The sequence below is a fragment of the Triplophysa dalaica genome, chromosome 3 (genome assembly GCF_015846415.1).
Source record: "Triplophysa dalaica isolate WHDGS20190420 chromosome 3, ASM1584641v1, whole genome shotgun sequence".
In the NCBI taxonomy this organism is placed as follows: Eukaryota; Metazoa; Chordata; class Actinopteri; order Cypriniformes; family Nemacheilidae; genus Triplophysa; species Triplophysa dalaica.
In genome coordinates this window covers 14,705,524-14,720,402 of record NC_079544.1, presented here as the reverse complement: position 1 = coordinate 14,720,402, position 14,879 = coordinate 14,705,524, and the positions used below count along the sequence as shown (strand labels likewise).

The 14,879-nt window shown below is 36.1% G+C and overlaps 1 protein-coding gene across 1 annotated transcript; it reads right to left on the bottom strand.

The window, feature by feature from the left end:
• Positions 1 to 1,033: 1,033 nt before the first annotated feature.
• Positions 1,034 to 14,760, bottom strand: ccdc39 (coiled-coil domain containing 39). Its single transcript, XM_056742126.1, has 23 exons — positions 14,312 to 14,760; positions 14,107 to 14,226; positions 13,865 to 14,011; positions 13,548 to 13,706; positions 13,156 to 13,248; positions 12,945 to 13,073; positions 12,556 to 12,747; positions 12,108 to 12,211; positions 11,432 to 11,564; positions 10,856 to 11,050; positions 10,594 to 10,758; positions 10,192 to 10,329; positions 9,790 to 9,998; positions 9,304 to 9,427; positions 8,736 to 8,895; positions 8,190 to 8,296; positions 7,149 to 7,289; positions 6,085 to 6,264; positions 5,848 to 5,936; positions 4,840 to 5,711; positions 2,164 to 2,442; positions 1,810 to 1,901; positions 1,034 to 1,671 (listed from the first exon to the last, which is right to left on the bottom strand). The coding sequence occupies exons 1-20, from the start codon at positions 14,399 to 14,401 to the stop codon at positions 5,546 to 5,548; spliced, it is 2,841 nt and encodes a 946-aa protein (XP_056598104.1). The 5' UTR covers positions 14,402 to 14,760; the 3' UTR covers positions 1,034 to 1,671; positions 1,810 to 1,901; positions 2,164 to 2,442; positions 4,840 to 5,545.
• Between the last annotated feature and the right edge of the window lie 119 nt (positions 14,761 to 14,879).

The window sequence follows — 14,879 nt, the reverse complement described above, 5'->3', positions numbered from 1 at the left end:
GCGTCATACCCAAACACACCTCCAGAAGGTGGAAAGCAGGATATGAGCTTTGACCTGGTGCCCACCGAGGGATCTTTAGTTTTCACAGTCATGGAAAACTCTCTGCTGCCACTATATTGCTTGACTGATAGTGTTTGCAGTGATATTCTTAATTATCACGTAGAACACTTTTGATGATTATCATGTTTGTGATGTTTACATTTTTTATATCTTTCAACATGTAACAAATCATTCTGAGCGAGTGCAAGAACATTTGTATTTCTCTTGTGTCTGTAGGCAGGAAGCGTTGAAGGTTATAAGGAGTTTACAATGAATGGATTTGTCTAGACTCAAGAGCATTCTGCCAACTGCACCATCTACTGATCAGGGGTGTGTTTCCCGAACATCGACATAACTCGCTGGTTAACCACCATAGTAAGATGTATCGTTGGGTAAATGAGCGATGGAGCTCATGACGACTGTTTCCTATTTTTGTTATCTGTTGTTTCATTTCATGATATTTAATTCATTTACAAGTTTGCTCCTACGTCTTTCCGAACATGGATTCCCCAGGGTCCTAGCGCACGTTATATACGCACTTTTGTTATTTCCTTAACAAACTTAAGGATGTCCAATTAAATTTGTATATATTGAGTGATGGATATGGAATGCAGTGCATGTTGCCTGCTTAATTTGATCAAAAGCTTGATGCATGTAAGTCTACATGTAATAATAATAAGGAACGATGCTTCTAACCACAGCTTTGCGTTCCTGCTTGCGATTGATCGTTGAACTGTGCGGGAATGACGGAACTTGAGACCATAGTTGGCTAACGATGCTTTTGGGAAACGCACCCTAGATGTGCTTCTTTTCATGTGCATAAATAACTTACTGAAAAACACCTTGCAATATGATGTTTTTGAATTTCCTGGAGCACTTCATTTTTTAAATGTTTTATTTCTCATTCACAATGGTTAACAAATTCACCATATATGAACCAGCATGTATTATTTTTTTAATGTCAAAAAATAATCTCAGGTTATACACGCATATATGTTTTGCATGACTGGATTTTGAGTGTATGACATTTTGAGGACATCTTCTCAATACAGTGGTTCTCCAACTTTTTTGTTGTAAGGTCCCCTTTGTGTAGATAAATTGCTTTGCTTTTTCAATTTCAATATTAAGTAAAATGACACACAATTTGTGGACCCCCTGGATCCATCTAGGGGCCCCCAGTTTGAGAACCACTTTCCTCAACATCTCAAAGTTTCTAAATCATTTTTTAACAGTGTGTGCAGCACAACAGCAGAATTGTGTGACATTTCTATTGTTCTATAATTATAATAACCAAATAATGACTGGTTTGGTTATAGCAGGCTAATATATTTATTATGGAGGGGAACTCAAAACATGGGTGGTGAACAAGTGCACAATCAAAACAAGAAAGACAGAAATTAGAATGATAAAACTACAATAATTTTTAGCATCTTATACTGACAAATTCCTCTTATGCAAAAGTCAACCATAAGTAAAGTGCTAAGATCAACTTGTAAAACTAAGTTTTCTACTCATTGGAAAAATACCACAGTCAAAATAGCTTACCAACTAATATGAACATTACAAAATAGGCACTTTTTGGATGCTTTTCACGGTGATGTTAGTTTCTGCAGGAGAAATTAGATCCTTAATCTAGAACAAAATATATACATAATAAATCTTTGTACACAGTTCACATGTATAGACACATGTTGACACAAAACATTGAAACCCAACATTTGTGTTTGTATTATAGATCTATGCTTTAGAGTCATGTAAATATAACTATACCGTCTGCAAAAGGAACTGAAGTTCAGGTGAATCTCTGGACAGATCAAGTGTAGATCTGACCGCTATTCTTAACATAGCAAGTACTCCAGGGCCTGTGAAAAAATCAACAAAAAGCTTTTAATTGTTACAGTAATTGTGACCAAAAATATCGTTTCAAATAGCTACATGAATTAAGAATATTACTTAAATTACTATTTCTACAATTATTACTATTTATTGTATAAATTACTAAAAGAAGGGTGGTGCTAATTCCACAGGTAAACAATGAAAACCTAATCTTTTGCTTGTTATTAAATGGTATCCTATCAACATGTTGTTTGGTTTTTTAGAAGCTAAAAAGGACCTTCTTCATACCAGAGTTGGGTGTTGGTGATAGTGTTGGTGGAGTTGGTGGAATTGGCCAAGTCACAAATGGTTTGGATGTTGTCAGTCCAACTGTTGTATTCACTTCGAATGCAGTATTTCCAGGTTGTGTTGGTGGAGTTGACCACCCATCTGTTAATGGTTCAGATGTTGTCGCTTCAGATGTTGTATTCACTTTGCTGGGAGTGTTGGCTAAAGTTGACAAGTTTGTTGTTAATGGTTCATATGTTGTCGTCTCAACTGTTGTATTCGCCTCAGTGATATTGTTTGCTGTGAATGACATTAGCCGAGCAAATTAGAAGGAAAAGTACAAGTTTCAAACTTTTAAATAGCATACAACTGCTGTAATAAGTAAAAATCACCTATTAAAATAGAACTATATTAGTTTTAAATATAGCTGGTTTTAAAAATATAAGAAGGGGAGAGCGGGGTAAGTTGTCACATGGGTAAGTTGTCACACTGTTCATAACTCCAACACTAGAGGCTCTATCTCAAAAATCAAATAGCCACTTTGTGTGACTTCTTTTTCTATAGTCAATTTCCTGTTCACATGTGGTCAAGATCACTCTAATCTGATATTAGCACAACTTTCTTATTTTTCTGCTTAAAAAGTAAAAAATTGGCACTTTAAATTTTATGCAATACAACTTTGTTAGATATGAATGATAAAAATAATTATCTTGCACAAAATAGCGTGTCTTTTGATACTTTAGCTGACGTGCTATGTTGAGCTAACCTTAAGATTTAGCCAACATTAGCACACATGTCAGTTTGGGGCAAGTTGTCTCAATGGCTTTGGGGCAAGTCGTCACATCTGACAACTTGCCCCAGTACAAAAATATATAGACATTATAGACAACTCCTGATCAATGGGCCACCTGGCAGCAAAGGAGGGGCAAATTCCTCTGGATGGATGAAAGACACGCACTTTGTTGACTTCCTGAAACATTTTAGTGAACATACCTAGTGCTCAAACTAGAAGCCCTGTATACTCCTTTTGGACAACCACGAGTCTCATCTGTCCATTGATGGACTCAATTATGCAAAAGAAAATGGCATAATCATGCTGTCATTCCCAACCCACTGCTCAGATCGGCTCGAACCATAAGACAGGTCTATCTACGGGCCACTAAAGAGGCACGTCAACAGTGCGTGTGATTCCTGTGTGAGGAACATCCCAGGGAGGACAATGTCAATTTATGACATTCCTGGGTTTGTGGCAAATGCCTATCCTCTGGCTGCAACCCCCTGAAGATTCAGGTTAGCTTTAGGGTGGCCGGGGTTCAACCTTACAACAGAGATGTATTTCTGGAAACCAAGTTTGCACCATCCTAGGTCACAGATCGCCCCATTTAGAACCCTGCCAGGCCCAGCACCAACTCTGCTCTTTCTAGCATGCCCAGTAATGCTTCTGCTTCCACCAGCTCACCCTTATCCAGCAATGCTATTGCTGACAGCAGGCTACCAACTCCAGAGGACATCCGGCCATATCAGAATGGATCTATGTGCAAGCCACCGAACGTTTGAGTTTAAAGTTCAAAGTAATGCGTTTTGATTGAAATGTGTACAGTTTGGCTTGAAATAATTGTTTTTTTGAATTCTCTAGGCAAGATTGTTTATATTTCCAGTTCTGGTTTGAATATAAAAATGAAAGTCAATATTCACAATTATGTTGTTGTGTTCTTATTCTTAGATAATCTAGTGTGACAACTTACCTGCTGATGGGGCAAATTGTCCCAAGTGCACATCCTCTATTCATCTCCTCTATTCATCTCCTATTCGTCTACATCTCCATGAGATAAGATATGAAAATGTAATGAATACAAATTATGTGCCCAAGAAGTCATTCTTTCATTTGGTATAACATTTATACCGCTGTGATGTATGGTGCTCAGTAAATGTTACACAGTGTGAAAAGTGTGACAACGTGCCCCACTCTCCCCTATCCAAAAGTACAACTAAGAGTTCAAATAAACACTTAATTAAAATAAAATTAATTTATCTGGTAAAAAGTGAGGATCCATAGAAAATGTTTAGTAACATTAAATCAGTTCAAAACACAGTCTTGTAAAGAAAAACAGAAACACTTTGCAATAAGGTTGTATTTTGTTAAATTTGAGTTAATGATTTCACTAACTTGAACTAACAATGAGCAATATAGATTGTCAACATCTATTAATATTTGTTAATGTTAGATAATATCATCACAATCTCTCATGTTAAAATAGTGTGCATTAACTAATTATAACAGAAAATTTGGATTTAAAAATGTATTAGTAAATGCTTAAATTAACATGAACTAAGATTAATAAACGAATAGTAAATTTCTTGTGAATAAACAACCTTACTGTAAAACAATATTACAAGAAAACAATATAAAAATATACTTAATCATTTAATTCAATTAAAATAGATATATTATTATTGTCTTTTCGTGTAGAAAAATAGAAAAAAAAACACACTGTTTAATCAATCTCTCATGTGCCATTAATTTTCAAAAATGTGATTACATTACTTTACCTTTAAATAGTATACATACGTAAAAAATAAAATGTTATTGCAACTAGAACTGTACCATACATAAAAATGAACCTTAATCTGTTATGATAAATTCTTCAGTAGTTTTCAGCATATTGCTACAAACAGTTAGTTTCATCAATCACTTACCAGCCACTGACAGCCCCATAGATAAAAAGAGAAATCCAACAAGCAAGATAAAGTGAAACATTTTCGCAGATGACCTGCAAACAATCCGTTAAGAAGGAGTATGTTCCTGTAGAAACAATCTGTGACGCAGCAGGTTTATATGCTGTACGGGGGCGTTACAGACTCATGGGTTTCCATGAATAGCGAGACTGGACACACCCCAACACTGCCAGTCCAAATACAATATGCCTTAGATAATAGCATTTCTCTAGTTTCTTTAAACAGATTCTCCTGGGGTTGAAGCATTTCGTGCAAGTATTGTTTATTGCATCTTTGTTCAAATGATACAAATGAACACAGTCCCCAATAGACTCTTAGTAGAAATGAAGGAAAAAAGAAATAAAGCAATGAAAGTTACACATAATAAATGGTCAGTAATTCCAACGCACAAAGTGACTTTAGTCAGGTTTCGTTTCATGTATTCTTGGAAGAGGTTCAGTGTGACCCATCAACAAATTCTTTTGTTTACATTAAATGTCTAAAGTAAAACTCCTTGAAACTTCTAGGAAGTTAAACATAATAAATCATAGATTGTTTCTGTCTTCAACTTTGTCAGGAACTACAAGTGAACCTTGAAAAAATATAAGACGAATAAATCAAAATAATTGAGAGTCGTTTACAGTGTTAACAGCCCTCATTGACAGCCTGTTCTTTATGAGGGTCCGAGTTATGAATCTGTCTTAGGGCTCTTGCACTTGTTGCTTCTGCTGCTGCCACTGCTGGATGGGCGAGACCCTTGAGCAGATGTGACGGAGAGGCCCAGGCTCAGATCCACTATCTTCACTGGAGCAGATGTGGCAGATTGACTTCTGGGGCTGCTGTTAACTGAGGAGCTGATATATGTGCATACAAGACAACATTAAACCATGTCAGAAAATTTGCACTTGATATGACTGTACTGTTTAATAACATTGGATGAAAAGGTGAAAGCTTGATATATGTAAATAATAATGATAATACTGTTTTTACCGAAGTGAAGCAGAACTCCGTGCTGAGCTGATCTTTGAGCTCATGCGACTGGATGGGGTGGACGCAGGAGAGGGCAGCGACAGACCAGCCTTTAATGTGAAAAATAACTTATTAACCAGAAACACGTGGATTGTTGAAATCAAGTTCATCAGTTCCTCAAGCAATTGCAAGAACAACATGAATTGCATACAGTTCATTTAAGACCACAGGGAACATTTTCATCATGTCAAACTGTACCTTCTCGAAATGCATCTGTAATAGAGATGACAGCTCAGGATTTTCTTCCATGGCTTCTAGGAGCATCTTGTTTATGGTTTTGTTTAGTTCTTTGAGTTGACGTAGCTCTATGTCACGCTCCTCAAAGGTTTTCTCCTTGGTCTTTTTAGCTGAACGAATTTCTTTGGTGTATCTGACACGCTGCGAGATGACAAAGTATAATGTATAATCAAAACAATTGGGGTACAGTCGGCCATCAGTGGCCCTATTAAGCAAAGATATACAGTATAAGGAAGAGCGGGACAGTTTTTAACATGACCTTTCATACTGTAATTTATATGTCTACTATTCTTGTTCCTGTTGTTCCTCTCTTATCAGCTGAAAATAAAGCTTTGAAACATGACTATTGCATTCTTGCATTCCGATTCAAAGCTCACTATGACTTTTAAAATGGTGTATTTTCTCAAATGGTAATTGTTTAGTAAAACAGGAAAATAACTAATAATATCTGTGATTTAACACATGGGCAATTCCAGCGGTATGGACGTGACATAAAAATGCTCAGACAATGAATTTGTTACGATTATATTGAACCATCTGTTTATATTTTTCTGAACCCTTGTTGATCAACAAATGTCAGTCTATGACAAAATAATATATTTAAAAAAAGGGAAAAAAACATGCGACAGGATGTGACAAAAAAGGACTGTAAGTCTGTAGGATTTCTGTCAAATAAAATGCACAATCCTAAAGTAATAATACCCAAAAAATGGAGAAGGGATGCCTCATCATAGAAAATAAAATAGTTACTTATATTAACTTATATTAATTGGAATATGTAGCGTTACATCATGGCAATTACCTGACTATGAAAAAACATGCACTTAAAATAAAACAAATGCTTTACAAATTTGAAGAGAGATCTCACATGGGTATTTGAACCACCAAATATTAAAATCTTTGCTGATACCATAGTAAAAAACACTGGTATGAAATCTTTCGTGGTAAGGTTGACATTTTCGTGGAATTGCCAATGTGATTTTCTAAACACAGAGAGGTATGTATTGTAAGTTTCAGTGTAAGACCTGTTTAACAGCTCTATTTAATTTCTCCTCCTGAGAGACAAGATCTTTTCTGAGACAGGAGATTTGTTCTTGGATTTTCTCATTTGTCTCATTCTGGACTTTTTCCTCCTCAAGGAGAGCTTCGAGTGTGCTGGACATTCCCTGAAATATAAGACAGATTCTTAATATGTCTTTAGGTCTCTTAAAAATTTGCTTCATATGTAAACCAGTAATCCAGTGGACTATTGTAAACAAACTTTTAAATACTGAGTTCGAAAAATCTAAATTCTTTAAAGTCTATTCATATAGTCTAAATGGCCCTTTTTATTAATAGGTTTATATTATGTTAATCATGCAGAAAACTTAACATATAACAACATTAAATAAAATGTGACATACAATATCATGTGATATGAGAATAAAATGTTTTAGTGACTTATTTGCTCATGTGAGCATGACACAATACAAATCATTATCACACTAATAAATGCTAAATACAAAATAATATTTGCTTATTTTTGCATGATTGTTAGATGTTTCTTTGTTTAAGTGTAAAACCAAAGCCCTAAAACAAAACCAGCTGAGTATCCCTGATCCAAACAAACTGATTTTATTTTATTCAAAGTATTTTGGTCGAACGGCATTTCAAGTTAATTATACAGGTACAAATGTCTAGGCTAAGAACATACTTTTACTTTCAGTGTTGATTCACAGAAACCTGCTTGATGAGTTGTGACTGAGGGGTTTTTAAAACATGTTTGATGGCTGAATAGCAGTTTAACACAATAAAAGGGTCACAGTGCACAGTTTAAAGTTGTAAGCCCATGTTAATACAAGATAATTAAATGTTCTATGTAGTTATTTAGAGGAACTACTTATGCCTAATTGTTATTAATTACTGTTATTACTAAAATCTTTTAATGGGGAGAAATTATTGCCCCACAGAAAAACATCTATGATATGAATCATTAAATATTTTCATTTAAACATATTAGTAGTATTTTAGTTCAATATTAGGTTTCAGCTGAAAGTAATTTGAAGGGTAAACAGAAAAATATTTACTTCAATGTCTTCGTCTAGTTCTCTGATTTGTCGTCTCTTGTACTTGTATTTCTCCTCAGCAGCTCGTCTCTCTTCCTCCAACTTTAGTTTTTCCTGATGCTCTGGACCTGCAGCAACATCATATCAAAGCACTGAGAAGTCTGAGTAAATGAAACAGTTTTTTTTATATGAACTTTGAAAATCCATATGTTGTTAATATGCCAAATTAAACCTTACGCTGCATAATACTGCAACTACACTGTTAGCAAGTAATGTTTGATTACAGAAATGGTAAATTATAATGTAGTAATGTTCATTAAAATGAACAAGTCAAATCTGTGGTGCTCATGAATAGCCAACCACCCACTCTTGTTTTAGAAGCAGATGTGCAATAGGACAAACAGTTTAAATTGTCATTATACTGATCAGTAATGCACAAGCATTATATACGATTGCCAAACACCACTTGAATCAGAGACACCGCTTTTCCTGCAACTGTAGAAAAGCTCCATTTAACATGTACATTGATAAACATACATTTTTTTTTACATATTTTAATGTACATACTAGACTCTGACACTTTGCCCAGGGCTTTGCGATAAGTTGAATTGCGATCATTGACAACTTTTAGGGTGTTCTCCAAAGCTTTAATCTCCTTCTCCTTCTTGCGGATTTTAGCATCCAGTTCATCCCCCTGATGCTGGAGTTCCTCTTTCTCCTGAGCTGCCTTTGGAAAAGTCAAGAGTTAGTCAGATTTTTTCATCTGCTATTAATTCTAATATTGGGGTAAAATACTGGTGTAAAAGTTACATTTATACAAACTCAATGTTTTGCATTTGTCCCCCACATACAGGAGAAAATAATTACTTTTATAGCATCGCATTTTTCTTTAAACAAAAATCTTCTTCAGAACAGGGTGATCAGAAAATTTGATCTAGTTTAAATAATTAAAGTAATTTCAATAGATTGAAAAAGTTGGCCCAGGAATCAAGAGAAAGGAAAGTAAACAAAACGACGTAAAAAATTAGATTAACTTGCATGTTTGAGAGAATCCATTACTCGTCTCATAAAGATGAAAAATAATGAAAGATGGAAGGAATAAAATTATAGAAAACAGGTAAATACAGCTTAATACTTTTATTATGAAGTACGCCTGTGATTTCTCTTCTTCGCCTTCAGGGGCTGCCATGGAAACAGTGAGAATCTCGTACCTCTTCTTCATCTTGTCGATTTTGGACAGTCTCTCGCTGAGTTCGGCACTAACCCATCAACATAAAAACAAAAGGTATTGTACACTTGCAATTTTTATAATCAGAGGTAAAGGACACATGTTTATGTACTTTATGTTCAAAATCACAGTGGAATTCTATCTTAAAATATTTTAGAAAGCAAAATCACTATTAATTAATCTTCCTGATTTTTTTTAGAGTCAGGCTAAAAATAAATACAATTTCAAAAGACATGTAATAGTGTATACCTAACCTTTCACACGATTTTGATCATAACCAAAAACTTAACTCAAAAACTATAGGTTAGGAGTGGACTAGTTAGGTTGCTTTAATTTAGCCAGAAATTCAACTTGAATTTGACTGTGCATGACAAATTTCATTTTAGTTTGTACCTGAGCTTTTGTCTCTCCTGCTCCGTGAATTTGATCTGTTTATAGAGCATCTCTCTATGCACATGGATCTCCTCTTCTCTCTCCTTCATGGCTGTCTGGAGCTGCAGTCGTCTCTTCTCCAGACTCAACACTCCATCTGCTCGGTCATACAGCAAACCTCTCCGACGTTGTACATCCATCTTTAGCAGGTCTTTCTCCACCATGGTGTCCTGTACAAAAGTTTATGGATGATGAGCATTCGAATTGTGCATAAATCTGCAGATCTTCTGCGAAACGCAGGCTATATTAGTAATTGTATTCTGCACTGAGCTTTTCACTCACCACGGCACACGTGCTGTTGGTGATGTGACAATAAAAATGATTCAATTTGATTTGATTTGATGGACAATCAAAATTATTCACCTGTTTTTTTAGCCTCAGCTTCTTCTGCTCTTTCTCTGATGTGTCAATGAAGAGCTGCAGTTCCTGGATCTTGGAAGTCAGATCTCTCTTTTCATTTTCGGTTTTCTCTGTCTCTTTCTTAACACAACGGATATCGTCCTGGAAAAACAAATATATCATTTTTAAATTACAGACAAACCCAAAACCATATCGAGCAGGGTAAATCTCTCATCACATTCAAGAAAAACGTTGTGCACTTACATTTATGTATTTGGCATACACTTCTATCCGAAAGTGCATAATACTACACATTTTTTGTTTCCGAGTATGTGCAATCCCCGGAATAGAACCCGTGCCAATCGCCGAGCTCTAACCACTGAGCTACAGGAAAGTATAATCATTCATAATCACACATGCTCTCACCTGAAGTTTCTTTAGCTGTTTGGTGAGGCTGGTGGCTGTCTTCTTCTTCTCCGCCAGGGCTTCAGTTAGATCCGAGACCCTCTTCTCCAAAGCCTCCTTCTCATCAGTGTTCACCCGTCCCTGCAAACGTGACATCTTCCTCTCCAGCATCTGGATCTGAAAGTCCTGGACCAAAGAAACAACACTTAACCTCAATGCTACAATAAACAATCATCTAATTCTGCATTTATTCAGAGTTCTTGTCATTTCACTGTACTCTTGCCTGGTTAAAAAGTATTCCCTGCTGTTTTAGAGAGTTCTGGTCCAGTTTGCGGAGTCTGCTGTCCTGGTTGGAGAGAGCTGCCCGGGTGCCATGGATCTCAGCTATGGTGCTCTTCTCTTTATCGCGCAGCTCCTGCAGTTTCTGATTCTCCTTGAACATGACGTCTCTCTGACGGAGCAGCTGAGCATCAATTTCCTACACACACAAAGCCATCCTTATTTCAAACAAAGCCAGATTTACTTAAATAAGAAAGTCACAGTTATTTCACCCAAAATGGACAATTTATCATTCGCAAGTGTAAATTCGGTTTGAAGGGCAAACTTTATACTTAAATGTACACCAATCATAATAAATCTATTCATCATTAAGTTAGACATAATAAAGGTAACCCGTCATAAATTAAATGGTTTGTTGGACAAGGAATATCAATGCATGTTGAGTAATATGGAGATTATTGTGTTTTACAGAGCATCAGAGCATTACAAAAAGATCTCAAAATATCATTGGGGTTACACGGTCTATGTTAGTCTATCGATGGAGGTGAAATGCTGTAAAGTGTCTCATTTAGAGTTCAACCCTGATTCTGAGCTCCTGATCTTTAAGCAGTTGGTCCATCTGTAGCGCTTGCTCCTCCCCGTCCAGCGCCGCCTCCGTCACATGTTGAAGTTTCTCCTCCAGAGCAGCGTTATGCAGCTTTGCCTCTTCAACTCTACACAAAAGAACAATCAGTGTTGTGTTACAACTTCTGACTTCATATCATATTCTGTACATGCATTTATTTACTATAACGGTGGTGGGGTGGGGTTGCATGTTTATATACAACGTGCATTTATTAGGAAAGTGAGAAAATGAGATTGACATGAAATGACCTTTAATGATTAGACTCAAATGTGCTTAGATTGTTATTTTGAAACATGTTGGTAACCTATGACCCCGTTTACTTCCGTTGTATGGACACAAAACCACAGAGACATTTCTCAAAATATCTTCTTTTGTGTTTCACAGAAGAAAGAATCGTAAACAAGTTTAGAAAAACATGTGGATAACGATGACCAAATTTTTGTTTTTGGAGGAACAAATCTTTTATGATTAAGGGTATACGATTTGAAATTGTTACAACACTGAATAACAAACTCGCAAGCTTTCAAAACTAAGCAAGGACAGATTGGTCAATATTAGCAGTATGTCTCGAGATTTAAAGAAAATCATGACAAACATCGATTGATATGATGCAGTGATAAAAAGGTATTACTTGGCAGTCTTGTCCTTAATTTCTTTTTTCATACTGGTTAACTCAGATCTGGTGGTCTCCACATCTCCGGCAGTTCTCTCTAAATTTCCCTTCAGGGTTTGTAGCTGAAGAAAAATAACACATTAGTTTAGTCAATTTTTTTACAATTTGTGTTTGATTTACTAGAATACAGAAAACGCTACGTTACTATGAAAACACTGTAGCACTGTGGTACAGTAATGTATCAGATGACAAGATCATTGTATTGAATGATTGTCATATTTATACGATAAAAATGTAAGAAATAAAAAAGTATATATAACAATAAACAATCATCAGAAACAACAAACAGCATTGAAACTAGAATCATTTAGACTAGAATAACATCATAAACCGTATATTGGTTTGGTCATCAGTTTTAGTTGTTGAAGCATGAGTTTTAGATAGGGTTAGAAGCTGTAGAAGATACCTCATCCTTCAGACGTCTGTGGTTACTCTCCTCTTCCTGAAGCTGCTGTCTGAGTCGAACTGCCTGCCGTTCAGCTGTGGCTATCTTCCTCTCCAGCTCCTTATTGTTTTCTATCTCACGTTCCATGAAGTCCATCCTCTCCTTGATCAGATCGTTCTTCTCCCTTATCATTTGCTTTTTCTCTGCCAACATCTGCCAGATTAAGTGATTCAACAGTTGAATAAACCCTATTTATAAGGTAACAGTCTTATATTCTGGAAATGATTCTCAACCTTTGCCATGGATTTAGTATGTTGAAGAATACATTAAAATGTTTCCTTTCGTTCAAACCTATTCCAAATAGTGTGGATTTCAAGAAGTTTAGTATAAAAACGCCATCTTCAGGTTACCATTGCTGACTGCTGTATCTCTTGGTCTCTCCTCCTCATTTGTTTAACTGTGTTCTCCAGCTGGCTGAGCATCTCTTGTCTTTCAATGTTGGCTTGACGAAAACTCTCTAGTGTCTTGTCCAGAGCAACCTGCATTCCAATTACATCAGCTCAGACTTCACTTATCTAATTTCAAAGTATTCACAAGCGAACACGAAATTACATTTATTACCTGTGCCATAATGCTCTCTGTGAGTTCACTGTCTAAGGTCTTTCTCTTCTGGTTGACTTCAATAGTCAGTTTCTCAATCTTTAGTGTCAGCTCCTAATTGAAAATAGAAAGCAGATATTATCTCAGTCAAGGAATGATATTATTAAAAAAGCTCATTTTATTTTACATTGAAAAAAACCCATTTGTATAGAAAATGGATTAATTTACCTTTTTATTTTGGGATAAATATGATGCAAGCATGTTTTTGTGAAATTTACCCATGGCACTCAAACAAGGCAATAGCATTTGTGTTCACTGGAAGCGTTTAAATATTATAATGTCTGATTGTAAAAACAATCTCCACAATATCATTTTGACGGTAAGGTCCTTAGTTATAAGACTATTGAACTCACTCGAATCTTGCTCTCATCTTGTTTGGCATACTTAATGATTGCCATGGTGTCTTCATCCTTTTGTGCTGATTCCTGCAACCAGGCATCCAAAGTCTGCTGATCCCAGTTCAGTTGATTTTTTAATTCATCAAGGTTCTGGGTGGCCTTAAAGATGTTGTTCTGTGCAAAAAAGTTGAAGGCAAAGGTTGTGTTGCACATGCAGAATTGTGATTAAAGCATTCAAAGTGTTATTTCACGTGTCATATTGTGATTTCTTATTGTTTTATTGAGCCACTCAGTGGACAGGAAAGTGTTGCAGTGGATAGGACAACCGGAACCTCTTGGGAGTTTTTCTTCTCATTCAGTGTCTTCAGTTCATTGTCGAGCGCCTTGATCTCCTGCTTCAATCGACCCGACTCCCTCTCTGCCAGCGTTCGGAAATGCTCCTCTGATTCGGTCTCTTTCTCTCTGGCTTTGCACAGAGCCTGAACTCGTGCAAACAATGACATTAATCACAAGCTCTACTAAAGACATACAAAAGTCATAAATTCAAGTTTAACTAACAATGGCAGACCGATACCTGAGTTTGTGAAAATTCCTGTCTTAGGTTTTTGAGATGTTCTGACAGAGCATTAATGATGTCCTTATGTTTATTTAGTTTGTTCTCGAGGTCGACGTGTTCTTTTTGCTTTCTTCTGACCTGCGGATTAAAGATATATTTAAATACACGCAATGTCTGAAACATCAAGTCATTTGTCAGATAGATAACGTTAAACTTGACTGACCTCCTCCTCTAGCGTCTTGTTTTCTGCATTAGCTACAGGGATCGCAAAACCCTCGTCCCAGTCAATTTCAGCTAACAGAGAGTCGGACATTTCTTCTTTATGTTTTGGAAACTTTAATGGAGAAAGTCAGAAAAATACAGTTCAAACGACGAGACGTTTGCCAATAACGTCGCTTTACGGCGGTGTTGTCACGTTTCGTTTCCTAGCAACGACGTTAACAAATGGCCTCCGCTGTGCGCTTCTGCAGATAGATGGCTCCAAATGCTTCTCTTTGGGGAAAATGTGTTTTAATAACAAAACTGCTGTCGTCGATCTTAAGTAATGTGACGCGGAGCGATATACAGATTTAAAACGTGTATTTCTGTGGATTGTATTTAGTTGTAGTGTGGAAAGTCTTAACTGAAAATTATGACTACGCTTTGAATTATTTCCACGGCCATAGGACTTTATTCATTAACCTGATTTTTAACTATAACCTTATTTTTTAAGTATTTACTGATTTATTGTGTGAATTGTGTTACTTATTTAAGTGCTCAACGGACTGCAAAAAACAGTGCATCAATACATC

What these genes read in the sequence shown, in the direction of transcription:
- ccdc39 (XM_056742126.1), bottom strand. Translation starts at nt 14,401, where the DNA reads ATGTCCGACTCTCTGTTAGCTGAAATTGACTGGGACGAGGGTTTTGCG. An exon ending in ATTAAGGACAAGACTGCCAA is followed by an intron (nt 11,565 to 12,107) that starts GTAATACCTTTT and finishes TCTTTTGTGTAG; the next exon opens with AGTTGAAGAGGCAAAGCTGC. An exon ending in TACAGATGCATTTCGAGAAG is followed by an intron (nt 5,937 to 6,084) that starts GTACAGTTTGAC and finishes TTCACATTAAAG; the next exon opens with GCTGGTCTGTCGCTGCCCTC.